This window comes from Syngnathus typhle, linkage group LG19, assembly GCF_033458585.1.
Source record: "Syngnathus typhle isolate RoL2023-S1 ecotype Sweden linkage group LG19, RoL_Styp_1.0, whole genome shotgun sequence".
Classification (NCBI taxonomy): domain Eukaryota; kingdom Metazoa; phylum Chordata; class Actinopteri; order Syngnathiformes; family Syngnathidae; genus Syngnathus; species Syngnathus typhle.
Genome location: NC_083756.1, coordinates 8,052,970 through 8,075,157, shown reverse-complemented (window position 1 = coordinate 8,075,157; position 22,188 = coordinate 8,052,970). Strand labels below are relative to the sequence as shown.

The 22,188-nt window shown below is 41.7% G+C and overlaps 1 protein-coding gene and 1 long non-coding RNA gene across 2 annotated transcripts; one reads left to right on the top strand and one right to left on the bottom strand.

Moving 5' to 3' along the window:
* The first annotated feature begins 361 nt into the window (after positions 1-361).
* LOC133143417 (uncharacterized) lies at positions 362-20,659 on the top strand. The gene is made up of 6 exons (XR_009710412.1): positions 362-587; positions 8,319-8,433; positions 14,286-14,369; positions 16,841-16,976; positions 19,291-19,390; positions 20,096-20,659. It is a non-coding gene; the product is annotated as an uncharacterized LOC133143417 (long non-coding RNA).
* pex2 (peroxisomal biogenesis factor 2) lies at positions 1,731-7,963 on the bottom strand. The gene is made up of 2 exons (XM_061266212.1): positions 7,908-7,963; positions 1,731-3,173 (listed from the first exon to the last, which is right to left on the bottom strand). The coding sequence occupies exons 1-2, from the start codon at positions 7,909-7,911 to the stop codon at positions 2,212-2,214; spliced, it is 966 nt and encodes a 321-aa protein (XP_061122196.1). The 5' UTR covers positions 7,912-7,963; the 3' UTR covers positions 1,731-2,211.
* Positions 20,660-22,188: the final 1,529 nt, after the last annotated feature.

The window sequence follows — 22,188 nt, the reverse complement described above, 5'->3', positions numbered from 1 at the left end:
ACTTTATCTTTCCTGGGGACTGGAGGGACCTCTATTAAGAGTTGTAGAATAATACCTGAGGAAAAAAAAAAAAAGGTTTATGATGTAAGGCTCATGGAATGTTAAGACAATGTACATGTCCCGGTGGCATTAACGGCGATCATATATGCATCCCTCATCTCTCTTTCTGGGACTTGAAGTACACGAATGTAATGTAGTGCATAAAATATTGACAACCAGCTGCTCCTGGCTTTGCCTTTATGCGCATTACGACAGGCTTCATTAGTCAAAATGTCCCAAGTGGGGGGCGGGGGATTTTCCAAGTGTCCACAGAATGATAGTTTTACATAGCGGGTATGTCAGAACGGATCCAGGACCGGTGTCACAAATGATAGATTTCAAACTAGTACTACAGTTTGCCGCTGTTAATGTCAGCCAGACGTTCAAGCAATACATGTATGAAGAGATCCTTTGGGTTTTGTTTCATACAGAGCATAAGAAGAGGAACATAACATGGTTGTTCACAATCCCCTGAGCATCTGACAGTTCCTGGTCATGAAGAACAACACCATGTTGGATAAAGCTACCTTCTCCGCTAACCTGGCCTGGTGAGTCTTGCTGATTTTTAATATTTGTGCAAGACAGGAAAAGAAGTTTAAAAAAAGTGTTTATGGTGATGAGTGACAGATGGGAAAGTAGCAGGGGTGAGTCATCTTTATGTGTGATTCAAACTATGCTGCATACATAAGAGTGTACAGAGGAGTTTGAAAATGCGTAACTGTTGATTGCTTTTCCGTGTGCCGTCAAGTTTCACGGTCAGTTGGAGGGTCGTTGTCACATTTTTCCTCGTTGTCATCAGTGGTACCCTGCTGTTGTAGCATAAAAAAAGAGATTAATAAAAAAAAAAAAAAAAGGCTAAACAGCTTTTGTTTTGGGTTTCATTTGAGAAAGTCAAATTGAGGACTTGATTTTTTTTGTTTTTAACATTACAATATAAAAAGTATTTTGTACTGCTGTAATTATATTTATGAAAGTAGCATTTTGCGGAACGATTTGAACATAATTCTCATTAGATCCTGTCATCGTAGGTTTCTGATCGTTGCAGCCATGATTGATGCTTTTAGCAATCGGCAATTAAACCCCAGCGATCAGAGTGTAAAATGGGAGGAAGGAGAGATGGGAGGGAGCAGCCCCCCCCTCCTCCTCCCCCAACCAAAACCCTCCTTCTCCTCTCGTCAGCCAGGAAAGGCTTCACTCAGCCGGGGTGCGTTTCGCCCCGGGCTGGGCTCACTGGTGGAGGTTAACTCCAGCATAAATAAGCATCTTTGGACTCATTACAGGGATTAGAGAGTAATTCGCCTGCGAGGAAGAAGACGACTGCCTGGCTTTTGGTACAGTTTACGACAGTCTTATGGGGGCAAGGGCCCCGGAGATTACGAGCGGGGAAGAGATGGAAAGGCAAGCAAAAGAGAGAAGGGCCGAGGGAGAAGTGAGGCTAGCTGTCAAGTGTGCCAGTGTGTGAGTCAATCCAAGCCCCCGGCTGCCCCCTTGATCTCCAGGATGTTGGGGTGCTGTGAAAATGGATAATGGGAGTTAGAACGACCAGGCCTGTCTCCAGAGAAGTGCGATGATTGTTATAACTTTCCCTCATCTCCCTCCTCCACTTAACCGAATAAACACCCAAAGGAAGGCCCTAAATCAATTTTAATGATGTTGAAATACAATTTAGGCACAGAATACACAACAAATGCTAATTTGGCCATGATGAGAGGCATCAGAAATTCCTCCCATTATTTATTCAGCTGACTTTCTGCATTTTTCATCAGAACAAATATTCCCATTTCAACAAACACACACGTACCCTCGCTCGGAGCATAAATCAACACGTTCTTCAATGAAATATATGCTCTGTGGCATTCTCTGTCCGGTACGTCGAAGACAAATACTTCTGTCCAAAGTCCAGCCAGAGAAAATGTGGACTGTCAATACACGTGTACTGTACATACATTAAATAGACAGTTAATGTGTGTTCAGGAACAATAGACATCATAAAATTGTGAAGTCAAACAGGAGGACACCATTAGATTATTCCCAGTCCAAACAATTAATATAGAATTAATACATGAATATACATCATTATACAATGAGACTTTTTTGTTGTGCTTTTTCAGGTTCCTCATAAAAAATAATCTCAAATTTGCTCCTCAAAGCAAAATATTGCTACTCTTTCATCTAATGCTGGACAAACATCTCGACTTTGGCAGGCTCCAGTTGTATTGCCTCTGTCCCACATTTGGGACAGACGACGCAATTGTTTGCAATGCTGTGACTTTTGATACAGTAGTAGCAGAAAACATGTGGACAACCAAGTGTATGAGGCATGGTTGGCCACTCGCCACACAGTGCGCACTCTTGCCACGCCATCTCTTTACCCCCCGCGCCATCCCCGCTACTTCTGTCCCCCCCGAGCACCATGGAATAAATGCTAGCTTTCAGTTTGCTTGTGTTGATGAGTGGCAAGAGAAAAATGAGGAACTCTGCAAAGCCGTGCCACAGCAGTTCCCGATTCATGTACTGGTATGTAATGTCCCGGGTCACGTTAGGCTTGCTAAAAACGACCTTAGCGCCAATCATCCGTTCAGCCAAGACTGGGTGGTGACCTTTCCTGAGGAACACAAGAAAGTTGATGAGGCTTGCAAGACGGGCAACACCTGAGATTATAGTAAGGGAATTGCGGAGGGCTTTTTGGAATCCTTCAGAAAAAGAAGGTCCCGAAGTCAAACCGAGGTACAGTCGGAGGTTGTGGGATCGCTCTTGAAGCCAACGAGGAACTACGGAGAGCAGAAGCAGAGCCAACTTCTGCCTGTGGGACAGAGCCTTGTAGAGGTTAGATGAGGTGGAGGTGTTGTGGTAGCGTAGGCTCAGTAAAGACTGGCCAACTGTGGTGCTGTCAGGATATAGAGTGAACCTCCACAGGAGCAACTGGAGCAAAGCCTTCAGTTCGGGCTCCAGAGGGGTGAGAAGGCCCGGGCGGAAATTCTGGAAGCAAGTGGAGAACTGAGCCCACAGCAGCTGCTCCAGGGATGAATCGAGCTCCAGAGCATCTAGCTGGCTGATGCGCAGGACAGGGATCAGTGGGTCAGAAGTGGATTCGGTGATAGATCCGTCTACCTGGGTGCCTTGGTTTTCCTTAGCTGACAAAAAAAATACAAATTAGGGCTGTGCAATGATTTGGAATTCAATTACGATTGAAATTATTTGAAATATTTTGTTTGGTTGAAAATAAACAACAGATAGCATTTCAAAGAAATGTGTCTTAATATTTTTACAGTTAAACATTTGCTTTGCTTTGCATAAAAAAACAAGATCATTTGAATAATTGTCATTTCAATTGGTGCCAATTTATGAGTGACACCAGAGAAGCCTTTGGGTTTATTGTGGCTATGCAACATGCCCAAATGATTATTCAAGGATAGTAAATTGAGTGCAGAAAACTTTGCATGACTAGCATTATCATACCAGCACCACTGTTGCGGATCTATTTTGGATGCAACGCTTGGGAAAGTACCCAAACTAGTAGAGAACAACTTGAGGGCCCTTGAGGTGAAGACCATCTTGTTTGGAAGGTTATTTTCTCCTCCAACATAGGGAGGGAAATCACTTTTCACATTTAAAAGCCATCCTTAATGCAACCTTTGAGCTGTGCAATGCAAAGGAACCGGCTAGGGAGGGGTCTTCGTTTCCCTTCAGTGTATAAACACACACACAATCCAAGAAACACACACGGCGAAGCCCGGGGCTCCTGGTGCCTGCACCCTCTGGAGATAGGAGTGTGTATACAAATCACATCACGAGGGATTAGGCTAACGGCACAGTCTCTGCTACACCGTAAACATCTGCCAAATGTGGAACAATCTTCCACTCCCCGGAGTCAAGTCCATATGGGATCGCGCCATTGTGACGTCTGGGCTATTTTGTGCGGCAAAGCGCTCTCGGTAGCCCCGGTTTTTATCTGGCCCTTTTTCCTCAGCCCAAACGCTTTGGAAGTAACACAGAGACAGTGAGGGAGTGAGCGAGGCCCTTTTTGACAGTGGCTTTTGTGTCTCGCTGAACAGGATTTGTCAGGAGGCTTTTGAGATTTCACTGGGGTAAATATGGCAGTTTTGACAGAAAGAGAGGGAGATGATGGTCACTTTGGAAAGAAAAAAAAAAGCAAGATCTAACGTCATGTGTGGCTAGGGTTGGCTCCCGTCTGTGTATTCATGATGTTTCAATGGCTGGAGGATTCGCAAAGTCAGAATTAGCAAATCAATGGGGAAAAACTGGAGTGAATTTGTGTTGGAGGTAAGCAGGTGTGACAAATTCATTGAGTTGAATTTGAAAGGCTGCCATGTTTAGTGACGAGAACCGTGCCTGTGACGGAAAAGGAGTTTGGATTTTAAAAAAAGTCGCCTCCGAGTGTGTACTAACCAATAAACAGGCTCCATTTGTTTAGCTTAATCTTAAAGTTTTGCCTTGATGTGGAAAAAATGGGCAGATTATGCGCTGTGCCTGTGCGCGGACTATTTACTGTATGTTTGTCAAAAGTAGCCTTGATCTATGCAGTTGCGAAGTTAATCTATCAGTCCGTCGCTATACACACACACACACACCCAGGTGCTGAAAATCCCCGTCACAGCATCAACAACAGCACTCCCGGGAGGAGTAAACCCAGCCGGGTCCAATATTCTTTTCAAAGCCTTTTATCGAGCAGTTTACAAGTTATGAATGAATATGTTTTATTTGGGGAAACACTGTATTGACAGCCACCTATCAATAGTAATGTGACTATTGTCAAGGGTCTGTCAATATTAATGTAATTATGATGTAGTGGGATCCGAGGGATAGCGCCGAGTCGGGGGGCCAAGTTACATCTCCGGCCCGCTGCCATATCAATAGCTGGGATTGCTATTGACGGTTTCCTTTCAGACTTGCAGCTCTTGCCAGATATATAACGAGCAGACACTTCACTCAATGCCGCGGTGCCTATAAAAATTAAGCATTTGGATTTACAGGGCGTGTACTGTAGACAGCTGGAAATCCATGTTTCTTGTGTAGTCAAAAGTCACATTCCGTATCAGAGAACAAGGCTTAGAATCCTGTGTAGCAGAAAGAGTACAAAACTCACATGTGTGTGTGGTCTATTTACTTAGTAATTCACTTGAGGGCGAGGCAGGCGACCAATCAATACAGACATACAACGCCATCTCTCACAGAGTCACAAAGCCAGGTGGAAAAGTTCAAGGATGCAAAACATGAAAAAGAGGAAATTAATCCGAATCTTGAAACTTCTTTTCTGGCAAGGATGTAATCAAAGCATTTAGGTTATTTTGATTCAGGCCGGATGAGATCTTGTGTATGCTGTTCAGACAAAAGATGAGCAGAGAGACTCAAGGCTGAACGGCGTGGCTTACTGACAAGTGACAAGCAATCAAGCAGGGAGCACAGTGCAACATTGCCGCAAGCTAAATGGGGGCTATGACCGGTGTGACGAAGGCGGACGCCAGGCAACAGAAGACTCGCAGCTGCCCCGGTCTGGTTAAAAAAAAAAATGGAGCTACAAATTCAAAAGACAGATATGTCAGACGAGGCATCGCGGAACCTCCGGCTGTGGCGGGGGGTGCTACTGTTTACTGATACAGTGAAAGAGGGAGAAAACTGGGGGCAAGGAAGAAATGCACAATGTCCATAGGGGCTGACCTTGAGACTGACGGTCACAATGAAGGAGGAGGGAACCTTCCTGAAGGATATTTGCCACTTTCTTCTTAACCTTGGTTTTGGTGTCTCAGGGTGTTAAGAGTAGAGGGTTAAAGAAAAGGTGAAAGCATTCTATTTGACTACAGTACACAAATGCAGTCATGATAATTGGGTGCCACCATCTGGCTCCACTTTGGATGGATACTTTTTCATTAGCAAGACCAGGGACTACTAAGTACAGTTCCTTGTCATCCCCAAATTAAAGATGCCATTCTATGCTGGGTGGTTTTGAACTTTATTCTGACTACTGACACAGCATTCATTTGAAATGACCAATCCAAAGGCAAGAATAACAGCATGCATTGGGAAAAAAGGGGCATTGGCTATGGTTGTTAGTGTCAAAATGGATTGCTAATAATGGATGAAACACAATAGTGCGCCGTTTTCCAGCTTCAATTTCTCTGGCTTATGTAAATCCATTTGTGTGAAGGCTGGAGTGAATCAAACCTATTTTTCCAAGCACTTTGGACAATCATCCCTGCCCACTTTATTGCCCTTCTTTGGCTAGGAAGGCTTGTGGCCCTATTAGCCAAGAGCTGATAATGTCCTCGGGATGAAAACAAATGAGGACGTCAAATTTCGAACTTTTAAAAGAGTGATGTCATACGGCAGACCAAATGCATTGGGCAAACGCCAAGATTACCCTGGGCGATAAGCAGACTAATTGTTATGAGTCTGTTTCATGAAAAATGAATGTGTGCAAATGGGGTCGTGTCTGTGTATTCACACACTAATGCTCTATTAAAACTCCTCTCTTTCTCTAATACTCCAAAACAAAAAAAGTTGTATCTTAATCCGGTATACTTGGAAGGTAAATTATTAAGTAGTTAAGTGATTGCACGGGTATGAGGGTAGAGCATGCTAAGTGGCGTAAATGTCAAAACTAACACAATTTATTTATTTCTCATTCACTGTCAGCCGAGTTAAAAAAAAAAAAAAAGTTTGATGTCTATTGTTGTCAATGATAGTGAATGAGTTCATCAAGTACATCCTTTCTAAGGGCAATTAATTTAATTCCTCAGTGTATTAAACATTGGCAAATTTGGCATTGATATATGCAGCAATAAATCAAATATCTTAGTTAAATTCTGATAAAAAAAAGCACAAATCTTTAGACATAAGACACACAATGATATATCTGTAGTGGTAGTTAAATGAGATGTCTCCTTCAGAATGTCCTCTTTAACACAAGGCGGGTTATTAGGGAAAAATATATATTTTTGGGGGCAATTGCTACAGTCTACTTAAAACCTGCAACACTTTTTGTGTTGAATGGCCTTCCTCGATTAACTCTTGCCGTGTTTTTTGTTCCCATCTGAAGAAATTGGGTTGTTTTGAATGTGCTGAGGTTTGTTGTGTTGCAATTTTTGTTCTAAAAATGCATCGTACCATCTTGTTGGTATAAACGAGCATTTTACCCAGCATGGCCCCAGATTAAGATTAGAATGCAATTCAACCGGAATGACACATTGTACGTAAACAACAAAATACTTTAACTTCATTTATGTTAAGCTTGAATGGCATGTGTTTTTACATGTGGTCCTCACTCCACTGTCTTCATTTTTTTGGGCATCCATCAGGTCTCAAAAATCCTTAATCTGATCTATTTTGATAATAAGGAAAGAGCATTATTAGATAATCACAGAGGGGATTAGTCGATGTGAAAGCAGCACATTTAAAGCCACTGGAAAAGAAAAACAAAAAACAGATAGAACCACAGGACAGATAAGAGTAGAGGAGTGATGATTGAGATGAGAAAGATGAAGTGAATAGTTAGAGGAAATCAATGAGATCAACTTAGTCTTAAATCGAGATGTCGGAGGCGTTGATCCCTGGCATTGATTATTTAGTAGAATAACATGAATCAGATCGAGGCGTGTGACCTTCTGGAAGTAATGCAGGCAGTGGCGAAGTTTCATTTTGGTGCATCTTGCATACATTAAATCGAATGGCAGTCTCATGCATCTTGCAAGCAATATATCAAAACAAAACAAATTTGACACTACAGACGAAAACCTAATGACAACGACGTACGGCACGCGACATTCGACAGACCGTGATATCACTACATTTTGATGCATTCATAAAAAATGAAAAAACTGGTTTCCGAGTTGCAGGAAGAAAATATTTACCCATTTCGCTGCACGGTGATTCTGACAGGCAACACCGTGTACTTCCGGGAGGCAAACGTAGATCCCGCCCCGCAAATGGAATGGACCAATTGTGTAATGAGACGTCACGAAAACGTATCACATAGCCAATCGGGTCTTGAAACGTCACGTAGTGGTAAATTGGAAGAGCGCACCCTTAAGAATAAAATTTATTGTTCTCTTTCTGTTGTAGTAACCGCACACAGAGACCGTTTTACATTACAATGCAAACTAACTGCAAGATCTTTCCTAAACACTCATTCGCCTTCAGCTCCACGAAAGCCCAGCACATCATTCTAAAACAGTGCAGTCAGGAGCATAAAAAGTACTCAAAACGACAAATGTCAAAACAAAAAAGCAAGTGATGATTTTAACTTGTCTGCATTCTTACAGGTGCAAGATGCACACAGGAGTTACAACCCTTTTTCCAATTTGTATTGGAACTCATAACACTACACGTAGTGGTTGATTTGTTTGGAATTGGACGTTGATGCAAGCCCTGATGCAGGTGAGACTACATTAGACACTTTTTTTCAAGTACATCTGCACTGTGTTCTTGTTGAAATGTGTGCCTAATTATTGATTGTGATATTTAAAGTAACTGAGCAATATTCTCAAATATGCATGTCACATGTTTTTGCGAATGAAGGTAATGCACTGATAAAAGAAAGCAAGACTATTGCAATATTTACAAAGAAGCTTTTCCACATATTGAAGTATCTACAATATTATTTTGAGATAAAAGCAGCAAGAGCACGAAAAATTCTCACAGAATGACCGGCATTTTTTGTAGCATCATTTACTTCCATCAATTATTGTTATTGTGTTACCATACATCCAATAGAAATCAAAGAACATCCACTTCCCCATGACATGGTCATAAGGAGATGGCCTCTGTTCTGTCAGACAAATAGCAGGAGGAAGTAAAGAGGCCACTTTCATAAAGCTATGGCAATTGTAACAGGTGGCAAATTGCATTAGGTTTCAATCTAAGTGGCACAGATCAGCAACACCGATCTTAAGTCATATTTAAAAAAAAAAAAACAAGCGCTCTCATCATCAGGATTGTCATGTGACATTTAGCGACAGAATGTAGTCTGTGTGAGCTGGGCTGTGCATCAACCTAAATGTAACAAGGTTTTCGAGACAGCTTTTGGTCTGCCGGGCCCATTCAAGGGCCTTCTTAACGAAGTTATGTATTTAGAACCCCAGCAGCTCTCTTGTTCTGAAGGCTGATGTGAACGCTTTATCATAAAGCTTGTCCACTGAAAAAAAAATGCTGCAATTTAATCCACTGCGGGTTCAGCCGGGCATACTTTCATCAAAATACCCCAAAGATCAAGAGTTGTATCAAATTTGGTCTACTATATTCCCTTGATTGCAGAAATTAACAAAGAAAGATGCATTTTGCCTGGCCAGTAGCAAGTCAGCCTTTTGTTAAATTGACAACATTGTTTGGTCATCGTCCCTTCGGGTTGAAAGTTCACGAAAGCCAGCGGCTTTCTTCTAGAAATGGAAGCAGCGCCCGCCCGGAGGAAATGCCCGCAGCTTTTACAATGAAGGCATTTTTAATTTGATGAGACGGTAGAATAAAGCAAATTATAACATTGGTGGGAAATGACGTCACAGTATGAACCTGGTTGCTTTCTTGATCTTTTGTAGAATATATGGAGGATCTTAAACAAAAAGGTGGGTCTTCACATTTCTTATAAAAGGCTTTTTTTTTAAGAGATCTCTTATTAGATCTCATTATCTGGCCCCCCTGTTATGCACAGCTGTTTGTTGATCTTATCTCTAGGCTTTTGTTTTGGCTGCTAGCAAACATTTGAAACATTAATGCCAATTCAATACCCCCTCTTGCACACGATAAAAGTAGGGCAGTCATTATGTCAAGAAAGCAGCAAAGTCCTTCTAACAACAAGCCTGTGGTTATTATGATGCATTATTCAATAATACAGAGGAGGTACGAGTGGCATTAGCTTTGCACTCCTAGAGCTTAATAATGCATTTTTTTTTCTTCACCTTTTCTTTCTAATGTTTCTGATGGCCACAGCAGCCTCATTTGGCATTTTGCACTCTATAAGCAAGTTTCTAGCGAGACCTACAAAACTTTAATATGGAACACAGTATTTTGTCCATGGCGGCTTGAAGTGTGATTGACATGTCCGCTGGGAATATGATGTAAAATAGAGCAAGTAAAGTACTGGTCTCGTAGTTCATAAGAGTAGAAGGCAAGAGATTGTCGGTGAGTACTTAAATGTTAACTCCTCAGAAGATATCAAGTAGCCTGCCCTGTTACCAGTTCAGCTACAATATTTTGATGTTATATACCTTTATATATATTTTGGAAATCAATTTATTATATTTATTTTTTTAATTCTATTTTATTATATTTATTTAGGCTTTTTGAATGAGCTGATGTTGATTTTGTGGAAATGTAGTCTATTATCCAGCACATGCAAGTATCTGCTTTTGTGGTGGAGGTCAGAAAGGGTAGCATTGAGTCCTCTCTATACAATTTGTAAAGGTCACTATAATACAATGCACTACATTTCTTTGCGTTCCATTTTCACCTCCTCATGGTCGTCTTTGGTGCATCTCCTGAATAGGCTGCAGGATAAACATGTTTATATTGCAAAAGACATTCCCACTTAAAGAAATAATGACCAAGAGCTTATGTTTGCTGCCGTGGAGTAGGCCAAGACAAAATTGCAGAACAGATTAAATGACATTTTCTTTTGTTCAAAAGAAAAATCCTTGTGCCTATTCGGTGAGATGGCAGAACACTTTTGGTATTGATCGTGACAAAAAGAGCTTGTCGGGGCAGCTGAAGTGAATGGCTAAGCATTTCCATTGTGTTAACTCATTTTAAATCTCCATTTTCACCCAAGTTGTTCTTGATGCCCATTAATGCTTCTTTCGATGGTTTCACTCTCTCAATTGGTACAAAACAAACAGAGTCACTCACACAACAGTCCATTATATTCATCCGGGGCCAATAGTGTATGACTGCTCTGATGTCTATAATGTGAAATCCAATCAAATGAAGAGCATTTAGAGCTACTTAAGGACCTTTCCAGCATGTAAACAATGCAATGAACTCTGTAATAGGAGCTTGGCTAGCATTGTCGTGTAAGGTCTTGTTGACGTACAATAGGGTAATTGTCAATGTACTGTACAGAATTTCTGGAGTCAGAATTACATGACATTTAGCTTTTTGTATTCCGTGCATTCGGTAGCTGTGAATGCTGTTTATTGCTTCTGTGAAAAGGAAGGTGAATGTGCGTCGTCTTCTTCATTGACATAATAGAGGCTGGCATCATTTGAAAACAACAATGTAAAGCTGAATCAAATGGTTATTTGTCTGTTGGGACACCTACCATTGAAAACCCTCGTTCATGCTGTTTTTTTCTATTATTTTTTTCTTTTTGTTTGTTTCTCTTAGTGATGTCATTTTAATTTATTTTTGCACCTGTGGTGAAAAGGGCACTGATTCAAATTCTAGCGTACAGTTCATAATGACTTGTAACCCTCAAAAATGTTATCTGTATGGCAGGAATTTCTCAGCATTCAATGTTGAGGAATGACTTCAAATAGGCACTCATAATTGTGCACACCATCGTTGACGGCGAGATTAAAGTTCATGTCGTGCAATTTTGCAAGCTTTTGAACATTGGAACATATTTAGACTTTGGATAACCAATGTAATATTAATACTGTACGCGCAAAAAACAGTATTTGTATTGATGAAGTCAAAGTGAGAAGATGTCATTTCAGGTGTATGCTATGCATTAAAAATGTGTGCAACCATTGTTATGCTTAAGCACGCATACAAAACACATTATGTATATCTGCTGAACTAGAAACCGTTTTGATTAAGTAAGGCACAGTTTGGACATTCCAATGCTTGATATTTAACTATTGGAGAGCAATGAGATAATCAAACAAAAATATGAAAGACAAGAAAAGGTGAAGATTCAAATGAGAGTGAGAGACTGAGAAAGGTTCCTAATGCTGATTTATGAGTGCTTGGCGGTCTTTAGCTGAAATAAATGGCTTGTGGGAGTGGCCGCAGCATTACTCCCTGTACAGGATACTAAGTGCATTGTAAGGTCAGCCATAAGGCCAAACTTACATATGTACTGCTCTGCCCTCGTAAACCTTTGTTAATATATCAGCCGCACAATGGAACTTTAACTAGTGCATCTTTGCTGAATGATTGTTATGAGATGAAACTGTTTAGCGAGCGCATTTCTTTGGGAAGATTTGGTTCCCTCTGTCACTGACATTTGTGGATTAAAATTTCTGATTGCTTTCTTTAAAAAAAAAAAAAGTTAATACAATGGTAAACAATTTGCTCATACGCATACACGTAATGCACAAAAACAGACACGCACGTTTCTGCTTTTTCGTTTTTTCCTCCGTTGATGGCTTTCGGTTGACCTCCAAACAAAAGGCATGAAAAAGAGTGGAAAAATGAAATGATTGGGTAAATGGATAGCTATTTTCAGATAGAGAAAGAAACAAGAAGAGATGAGAGGGTGAGGGGCAAGGAGATGAGAAAGGAAGAGACAGGAGGATATTACAAGGTTGGACGCTGCTATGACTTGAATAGAAATGAAGGCTAAATGGAAGAAAAGACACACAATGACAACAGAAGAACGGAAAGTATGTCCATGAATGATTGTTGTGATTTCTTGGTTTCTTTATATGGTCTTTATAATGGTCAGTTTTTGATACCAATAATGATTAATGTGCAGTTATTATTATTATTATTATTATTATTAGTGGTAGCAGTAATAGTTGTTTGATTCAGTATAGTTGCAATATATTACAATTCCACATTATTTATGATTGCCAAGTCTAATCAGAACTATTTATTTTTTTTATATACATAACTGGACAAATATATTTATGGGATGCAACCAATATTCAATTGTCCACTACTAAACTATTTTTTATTTCCTCACATTTTTTTTTGTATCATTTTATAAAACATGTATAATCCTGTCACAAACAAATGGGTTTATCGTCGCTCTAACATTCCTTGGACTCATTACCATAGGAAGCAGGATTTTTTTCATAAGACTGCGACCACTGCTGACGGATTACCAACACAACGCGCATGTGCAGTTGCGCACCATGATCCGTAATGAGACCTTATTCCGGACACCCGGCCGTGCTGCCTGTAAATTCTATCCGTCACTCTGCACGTACATACTTAATCAGCTAATGTTGTTCTATTCCTTGTTATTAATTTGCTCCCTTTTGTGATTTATCTAAAGTGCTCTGCATCACAATAATATTTTGTCTCCTTTCCAGTTGAGAGCAGCAGAGCATTAGAGGAGGCAGTGTGCTCATTCATGTACTTAAGGGATTGCATCTGTAATGAATTGACTAGCTGTTTAGGCCACCCCACGTTGCCTACTACTCACCTTAATAATGTAAGCAGGTCGTAACTCCTTCTAACCCAAACGGCCGGGGAAAGGTATGCTTATAAAGACATGCACATATTCATTCAATACTTCTATATTAGCCGCTGACCTCTACGTGTGCTGGGTCCTCTCAGTGCAGATGCATTGGAATATCCATTTTTATGTTTTGTGTCTGGCAAGAAGCACAAGTGTCTCTTTTTACATTTATTTCAATTCTTGCATTTCATTTTCTGATTTTTCTTAGGTTATGGCCTTGTAGCAACAACCAAGATTGAATAAACAGGAGGCTGAATTAATCATTTGAAATATATCATGTAATTCAAAATTGTAAGCAATATACTTTCTGACTGACAGTGCTAAAGGACACCATCAGCGTTAAGTGATGCATGTCACATTTGAAATACTTTTAAATATTGTCTTTAGCTTTTGTCCAGTCTAGAGTTTAGTCTGACTCTCATCCCTCTCATTTTTAAAATGCTATCATGTGTAGGTTTCTCGTAAAATACCTGTGGAAACAATTTGCACGCATACGCATACAAGTAATGCACAAAAAGTCACACACACACACACACACACACACACACACACACACACACACACACACACACACACACACACACACGCGTGTTGACCAATGAGTCATTGCTGTCAGTATCGATTTCCTTTTCTTCGAATGACCCCTGTCACCGCAACGATAGAGTGCCTGATATTTCACCAGTATCGCACCGACTCTGCCTCTCTTTTTCACACACTCCATCACTTCATAATATTTTTCATTTCACTTTTTTTTTCTTTTTAAATATGTTCTGCCTCTTCCTGTGTTTAGCTTGTGGCGTTGGGCTGGCAACACTTTGTGTCTGTCAGACAATGCAACACTTCTCCCAGTACCAGTTAGAAATTATTTTATTTATTTCTTTGGACACAGGAGGTCCCCACTGCTGACACAGACACATGAAAAAGGCCACGCTGGAGTTTGCAATCCCCTACCTGGAGAAGCCAAAATCCTTCTGTGAGTATGACAAATAAGATTTTTTTTTTACAGAAAAAACAACACTGCATAAATTTGTGTCTTGTCCTTCTCACACGATCATCCTGTTGCCGCTGTGATCAAGATGCTAAATTAGAGGAGTAAGGACCGGGGCAGTGCAGTTTACACCTCCAATCCCAGCGTGTGCTGTCAAGCTTGATTGCACTTTACAACAGCGGAGAAAATCACATACATTTCCCAGAATTACTTCAGTATGTCAGAGCAGCTGACTTACAATGTGAAGTCATTCTGGCACAGATGCCCCGAGGTTGAGCTGAGAACTTTGTGACTGGATCGATTTCTTAGACCGTCCCCAAAAGTATGTATTCTCTTCAGGCACTCTCGTGTGTTAACTTCATGAGAAACTAAATACATACATGCATACTAACAGATCTCCCCGTGTAGCGACAGAGGGGGACAGTCAAGTTGGCCTTAGGGACTGGCTCCGCCTCCTCAGGGAGGCTGAGCTCCACAGCAGATAAGCGCATCAGTACTCTCCCCATGGCAATATGTAATTCCCTAAATGATGTTTCCCACCAGCATGTAATGCTGAAAAAGAAAAAAAACCTAAAGACTAGGCCTCTGTTTTTAGACCCCCCTACGAGAGGGTGATTTTAATAAGTTTCACACTATACAATAACTTTTCTGGTTTCAAATCGTAATACTCATGTGCTATCATCAGCAGATGTCGTATGAAAATTTAAGAGCATTCTAGAGGGAGAGTAACACGTGGGTAGCTTGACAGCCCACAGTGTATAAGCAATTAAAGCTCGCAGCCAAATCAGTTTTGTGGTGCACATCAAGTTTTTGACATTTGTGCCATATTTGATCCAAAGGGCATAATGGATTTGCAGTCAGCCACGTGATGGCGGGGCTATTTACATCACACCTTGAGCGCTTTAAATGGCTGCATATAAAGTAAGAAGAAAATAAATGAAATGAGTAAATCAGGTCTCATGAAATGAAATGACAGGCAGGTTGAAACAGCGGGTGAGTTGTGTGTGTGTGCGCGTGTGTGTTTCTTGCCACCAGCGTCAACATTAAACACATCAGATTGAAGCCACCCTCTAGGGTGGCATCACTCAGCCAGGTGTGTGTACTTACGTACGCAGCCGTGTGGTGAAATCCTCAATCTTTTATCTACTTTTCCATTCCCTGTGTTTTTATTTATTTATTTTATTTTTATTTATGTTTTCCGTTCAAATGGTGCACACGACACACACACAATGATCTGTCAATGTATTGATGTGCAAGTGAGTGTCATTTCTTCCCCCCTCTCTCTTTTTGCTTCCATCACATTTTTTTATTTTCTTTCTAATTTCCTTTCGTAAACTCTCCCGGAGAGTTTTGTACTTATCGTGAGTGCTGTGTTGGAAAGTTAGTCAGAGAGGGAGAAAAAAAAAAAAAGCTTTGATTGAATTCATAATGTCACATGGTAACAGTAGACACATGCATATCGTGTGTCCCCCCCCCCTGACAGTACCCCTTGGCGTCACTGATATTTTTAAACTCCAGATATTTCGGTTTCTGTCATTTGCAAGGCCTTAAGGCCTCTCTCTCTCTCTCTCTCTCTCTCTCTCTCTCTCTCTCTCTCTCTCTCTCTCTCTTCTCTCTCTCTCTCTCTCTTCTCTCTCTCTCTCTCTCTCTCTCTCTCTCTCTCTCTCTCTCTCTCTCTCTCTCTCTCTCTCTCTCTCTCTCTCTCTCTCTCTCTCTCTCTCTCTCTCTCTCTCTCTCTGTCTCTCTCTCTCTCTCTGTCTCTGTCTCTCTCTCTCTGTCTCTCTCTCTCTGTCTCTCTCTCTCTGTCTCTCTCTCTCTGTCTCTCTCTCTCTGTCTCTGTCTCGTCTCTCTCTCTCTGTCTCTCTCTCTCTGTCTCTGTCTCTCTCTCTCTGTCTCTCTCTCTCTGTCTCTCTGTCTCTCTCTCTCTCTCTCTCTCTCTCTCTCTCTCTCTGTCTCTCTCTCTCTCTCTCTCTCTCTCTCTCTGTCTCTCTCTCTCTCTCTCTCTCTCTCTCTCTCTCTCTCTCTCTCTCTCTCTCTCTCTGTCTCTCTGTCTCTCTGTCTCTCTGTCTCTCTGTCTCTCTGTCTCTCTGTCTCTCTGTCTCTCTGTCTCTCTGTCTCTCTGTCTCTCTCTCTCTCTCAGGACAGGATGCGGATATGTCTCTTTTTCTCCATATTGACTTTCCCAGGTCAGGCTTCTCTTCCTCCTATTAGCTCAAGCTAACTGATCAATACCCGACCCTGTGGTAGGCTGCTTGTGTGGGGACTGCCACCAGGACGTCTCCCCATTGCATGATCTCCTAACTCATAATCAGATCTTATCCATAATGTTACAGCTGACCTCGCCGCTGCTACAGCAGCTCTAATGACTACGTCAATCAATCATGACTGCTTAAGTGCATGCATAGTGTCTTCTTTGTGATTCAGCATGTCTCTTTTCCTTTTCGCTGTTTCCCCAGCTGCTTAGTGGTGACGTGCGGTGATGGGTCATGGATAAACAGCTGCCAGGGAAGGAGGGAGCCTGAAAAGTTCACGTCGAAAGATGGAGGTCCGTGAAAGACAGAGGGAGCTCCGCAGGGGATCTTCAAAAGTTAGGTGTGTAAGGGTGAGATTTGCCATATATTTCTATGAGGGTGAGCTTGTGTGTGTGCGTGGCAGCGTGCCAGGCGGTGCCATCTGGCTCCTTGACAGCGCTCCTCTCATTAACAAGGAGGTTAATTGCCGTGGCAGCACCCAAGCTGTTTCAAACATCACCCTAGGGAGAGCAAGGCAACAGACCATCTACTTGTTTGTGTGCGCACAGTCATGCGTGTGCATGTGCAAGAGAGAACTCACACACATAAAAGAATAACCTGTTGTGCATTAACCTTTAATTGTGATGTGTGCAATTTTTTTTTTGTGCGCATTTGTACGTGCTTGCGCATATATGCCAGTCAATTTGAATGTTTGTGTTCGTATGAATTATGCCCCATTGCTGTAATGGTGTAGAAAAAAAATTTGGTTTACAAAGCCAATGTCTATAGCCCTGAGGGCAAATGCACACACACACATACACACATCAACACTAAGACACACACACCCGCATACGGGGCAAGGGCAATGAGGAGCAATTTGCATGTTATTACTGCATATTCATGACAAATTTTGTTAGCTTTCGCCTAATAGGGCCGAGTGACAGGTTGAGAAATCGAGAGCCTGCTTTAATAAAACACACTCGCACACAAGTACACACGCTTAGTCTTTTCTCCGTCGCCCAATAATCATCATGACGCTAAGTAGGAATCCCCCTTTCATCTGCTGTGATATTGCAGCATTTTTTACGCTCACATACTTTATTATATAGAACAATCGTCACATAGCCTCATTTGTTGGATGCATCATTAGGAACGCGCCACGTGACTCACGCCAGCGGTGGCATCAGTCAACACCATGACCTTCTGGCGTCCCAGTAATGACATTGCGATATGTATGCGAAGCTAATAAACAAGGCTTCCAAAAGTCATTTTTTAGACCAACTCTCACTTTAATCGAGTAACAGGAAGTTTCAAAATTGCAGATTGCCGAGTTGTAATAGAAACTATAAATACCTTTCAAAGTGCCCCTTTGCTTCGCTTCCAGTCGTCAAACATGCCATCGTTATTGCGGTTTTTACATTAGGAAAAGGCAACAAATATCAAATAGTATTGCATGTACTTCATCTAGATAAAATGAAAAAAAATCAAATAAGACATCCAGATATAGACATACTAGCTTTATATTAGCCATGAATCCATTGCTCATATTGCTAAATTGGTTTTGCTCGAGTACAAATCTATTAAAATTGCAGCTGAACCTTTTCCCCTACGTCTCCTCTTGTCGTTCAGTTGAACAAAATATTTGTATACTACTTTTTATTATCCTTGAATAAAATGCTCGGCAGAGTGATCACTCAAAACGAGTGCACCTTGTTGTGAACGTCTGACAGAAAGCGATAGCGAGACACGCGTTCTTTTGCCTTGAAACACAAGCAGACTGTAATCTAAAGTCATCTTTGGCTTTCACGCCATTTGACTGAAAAGTTTGTTTTGCAGAAGTGAAAGATTTAACTCTCGACGCTCTCGATCCAGACTTGTCACTTTTGTCAAACGCCCGTCTTTCCCCCTCGCTGCTTGCTTGGCACCAACGTGCAGACACGCTTGATCAAATAGCAGTTTTAACATTTTTAATCTGCGCAAAGTTTCATCTGAACAGGCTAGTAAATATCAAATTTGTGTGTGTGTGTGTGAAAGAGAGAGAGGGAGCGAGCGCGCATGGGATTGTGCGTACCTCTTTATGCTTGTGTGTTTGTGAAATGTGTGATGTTTTTTTTTCTCTCCTTTGCCATCTTGGGTGTGTGACAGCTGTCACTGGTGACTTCAGGAGTTTTATGGGCAGAGTTCGCATATTTTTACAGTTGGGACACGCACACATGAGCACACACACGAGTCAGATTCGTTTGACATCATTTGGTGCAACTTGAACATCTTTTTGCAACTTGGAACTACATGTAACATTTTATTTGGATTTTGTCAGTAGTGTAATATTTCAAATGTACATACCGTAATTTTCGGACTATAAGTCGCTCCTGAGTATAAGTCGCCCCCCTATGAAAACTCTGAAAAAAAACCGCGACTTATAGTCCGAAAATTACGGTAATCCTATTCATTATCTTCATATCAAACCGAATATTTTTAGGAGACTCTTGCCGACAGTTCTCTACGATTTGATAATGCTTGAATTATTTTTGGTTGATACTTTTAGAGAGGTCATTATTTTGTGCTTATTGTTTTGATTGAGGTTTGCAGTGACAAGTAATAACCAAAATAATAATTATTTCCAAAACCCTGTCTGTATTAGAGCTCAGCTACCTCAGCTGTTTCTTTTGTTACAGTTGTGATTGTCTGGTCCGGAATACTTTTGGTGCAGAAGCGCCAACAACCGTGTCTGATATGACCTGCAAGTCGAAGAAGAATACTTTGCAAAATGAAGAGGTAACTCACTCCTAACTTTGAAATCTTTCTAAATAAAATGTACGAGTCTACCTCTAAATTGAGGTCAATAAAAATCTCCTTCTTACAGTTTGAAATTTCTGATGATTTAAAACTTATTTACTCAGCAACTTATTTAGTAAAAAAGCCTCTTGACAATGAGCTCCCTTCAAAAGCATCCTCACCTTTCATCTGCCCTTTGAGCCCATCTTAAAAATGTGAAAATCCGTCTCCATGCTGCTTTTCTTTGCATGAAGCTGGAATCTGGAACCTTTTAGCCCCAATTAAAACAACTTTACACGCTTAACAATGCAACTTGAATTCCTCGTGCTCCTAAATCTTTTCATCTGCGTTGACATGAGTAGCTATCATCTACGCAGTGTTTCCATTCCTTCGCCTCCACTATTATCCTGTTGTGTAAGCATGCATGTTTATTTGTTGCATTCCGCATTTGACCTTGTGTCGCCTGTGTCAGTCAGTCTGACAGAAAACCACAATAACATTCACACTAACTGTGCTTCACTATATTGTGAATGCATTTTTTTTCCCTTCCCTGTAGCAAATACAGAATATACATCAACAACAGGAATCTGGACATCATTTAAAAATACTTCTCATATGGTGCGGGATTTGAATGTTTCCAAATCCTACAGTGCAATTTGCAGCATTTTGCTTTGTAAGAGTAAATAGTCTTTATGCTTATTTTAGGTGGCAAGTCATATGCTTGAGCTCCAAATGAAGTTGGCACACTTCCAGAGTGAGATTTCCTGTCTGCAAAGCCTCCAGAAAGACAACATGAAGGAAATTGCTGAGAAAGACCTCAGCATCACTAAACTGCAAGCAAGCCTTTTGCTGCTGCGACAGGAGCGTGTCAACACGCACGCTCAGGTGCGTAGAAACACACGTCTCGTTTTGCTTTACAGGATCGTGCCTTCAATTGATGTCTTGATGTTTTAAGGGAATTCGAAATGACCTCTCATCATTTATTTTTTCACGATATATATCACAACAGATGGAGGAGATGAGTAGGGCAGACATGCCAAATGTTTAAAAGTGGGCTGAGGGAAGCTACTATTTAGAATGTGGAGGTATTTATACAGCAAATGGATCCAAAAATGGATGACAATATGGAAATGAGGCAGCATTAATTCTCCTCAGCATCCCTGCGTTTTAATCGACTTCCAGGATGAAAATGAGTAACTCCATCATTAACCGAGGGAAGATCATTTCAACTAATTAAAGACCAACATGGTTTTCCAATTACAAAATTATTTAAACTCGCATCCATGCTTCATCTGCTGTGTGCGGTTGTTATTTTTTTCTCCCCTAACTTGCTTTGTATTGAATTTCATTTTTATACATTATTTACTCAACGGTGTGATTTTGTGTTTTTAAACCTTGCAACGCAAACAAAACAACATATTTACATTGCTGCCATACGCTCGTGAGTAGTAGGAAAAACAAAAAACAGCAAAACACTTCACCTTAATTCAGACCTCAGACACTCCCCCCCCCCCTTCCTTCCATCCGCCATCTCGCCACAACGGCTTCAAATTAATCTGCAAAATATTGATTTGAGGAGCACGGGAGTGGTGGGGGTGCACGATTGCGGCCGCATATTAATAAGAACGGGCTGCTCTTCATCTCTCCTCTATACTTTAAGATCCTCATATCTTCATAATTGATTAATGTTCCTTTGTGAAGTGGGAATGAATAATACATTAGTGGGCCTGCTGCACCCTCAGGCTGATGAGAAAATGTTTAATTTCAGTAAATGTAACGCTCCCCTCTCCCTCTCCTTCCCTCGCTTTCATTCTCCCTCTGCTTATTTGTGAGTGCTGAAGTTTGTTTGTGAGCTGAACACTGGAGTGTTGTGGATATGCCCCCCCCCCCCACCCCCCACCACCACACTGTTGCCTTGAAGGGTATGTTAAGCATGATCTGTGTGTGCAGACTAAGACCTTCTGCACGTACAACAACGACAAACCTTGGTTTACACCGAACCTCAGGAGGCTGCGCAAAGTCAAGGAGGAGGCCTACAGGAGTGGCGACCGCGAGCTGTTCAGGCAGACCAGAAACGCGCTGAACCAAGAGGTCAGGAAAGCCAGGAGGTGTTACGGGGAGAACCTGAAGAGACACCTCTCTGCCAATCCTGATCCCTCAACGGTGTGGAAAGGTCTGCAGAGCATCACGGGCTACAAGAAACGAACCACCCGTCCTTTAGAGAGCCCAAGACTTGCTAACCAGCTAAACAAGTTCTACTGCAGGTTTGATCGGTCCTCCCACACAACGGGACCTCCTGCAACACAATCTACATACTCACCTCTCCCCACAACTGCTCTCTCCACACCTCTATCATCGTTGTCACCCACTCACTCTCTTGCAGAGGCCGCGCCCGCACTCCAGGTCCGCGAGGAGGAAGTGCGCCAGATGTTCCGGAGACAAAAGACCAGGAAGGCACCGGGCCCAGACGGCGTGTCACCTTCCTGCTTGAAAGTCTGCGCTGAGCAGCTGGCGCCCACCTTTGCACGGATCTTCAACCGTTCTCTGGAGCTGTGTGAGGTGCCCTCGTGCTTCAAGAGCTCCACCATCGTTCCAGTAGCCAAGAAGCCCGCCATCACAGGTCTGAATGACTATAGACCCGTCGCACTGACATCTGTGGTCATGAAATCGTTCGAGAGGCTAGTGCTGAACCACCTGAAGGAGGTCACGGGCCCCCTGCTTGACCCCCTCCAGTTTGCCTACCGGGCAAACAGGTCAGTGGATGATGCGGTCAACATGGGACTGCACTACATCCTGCA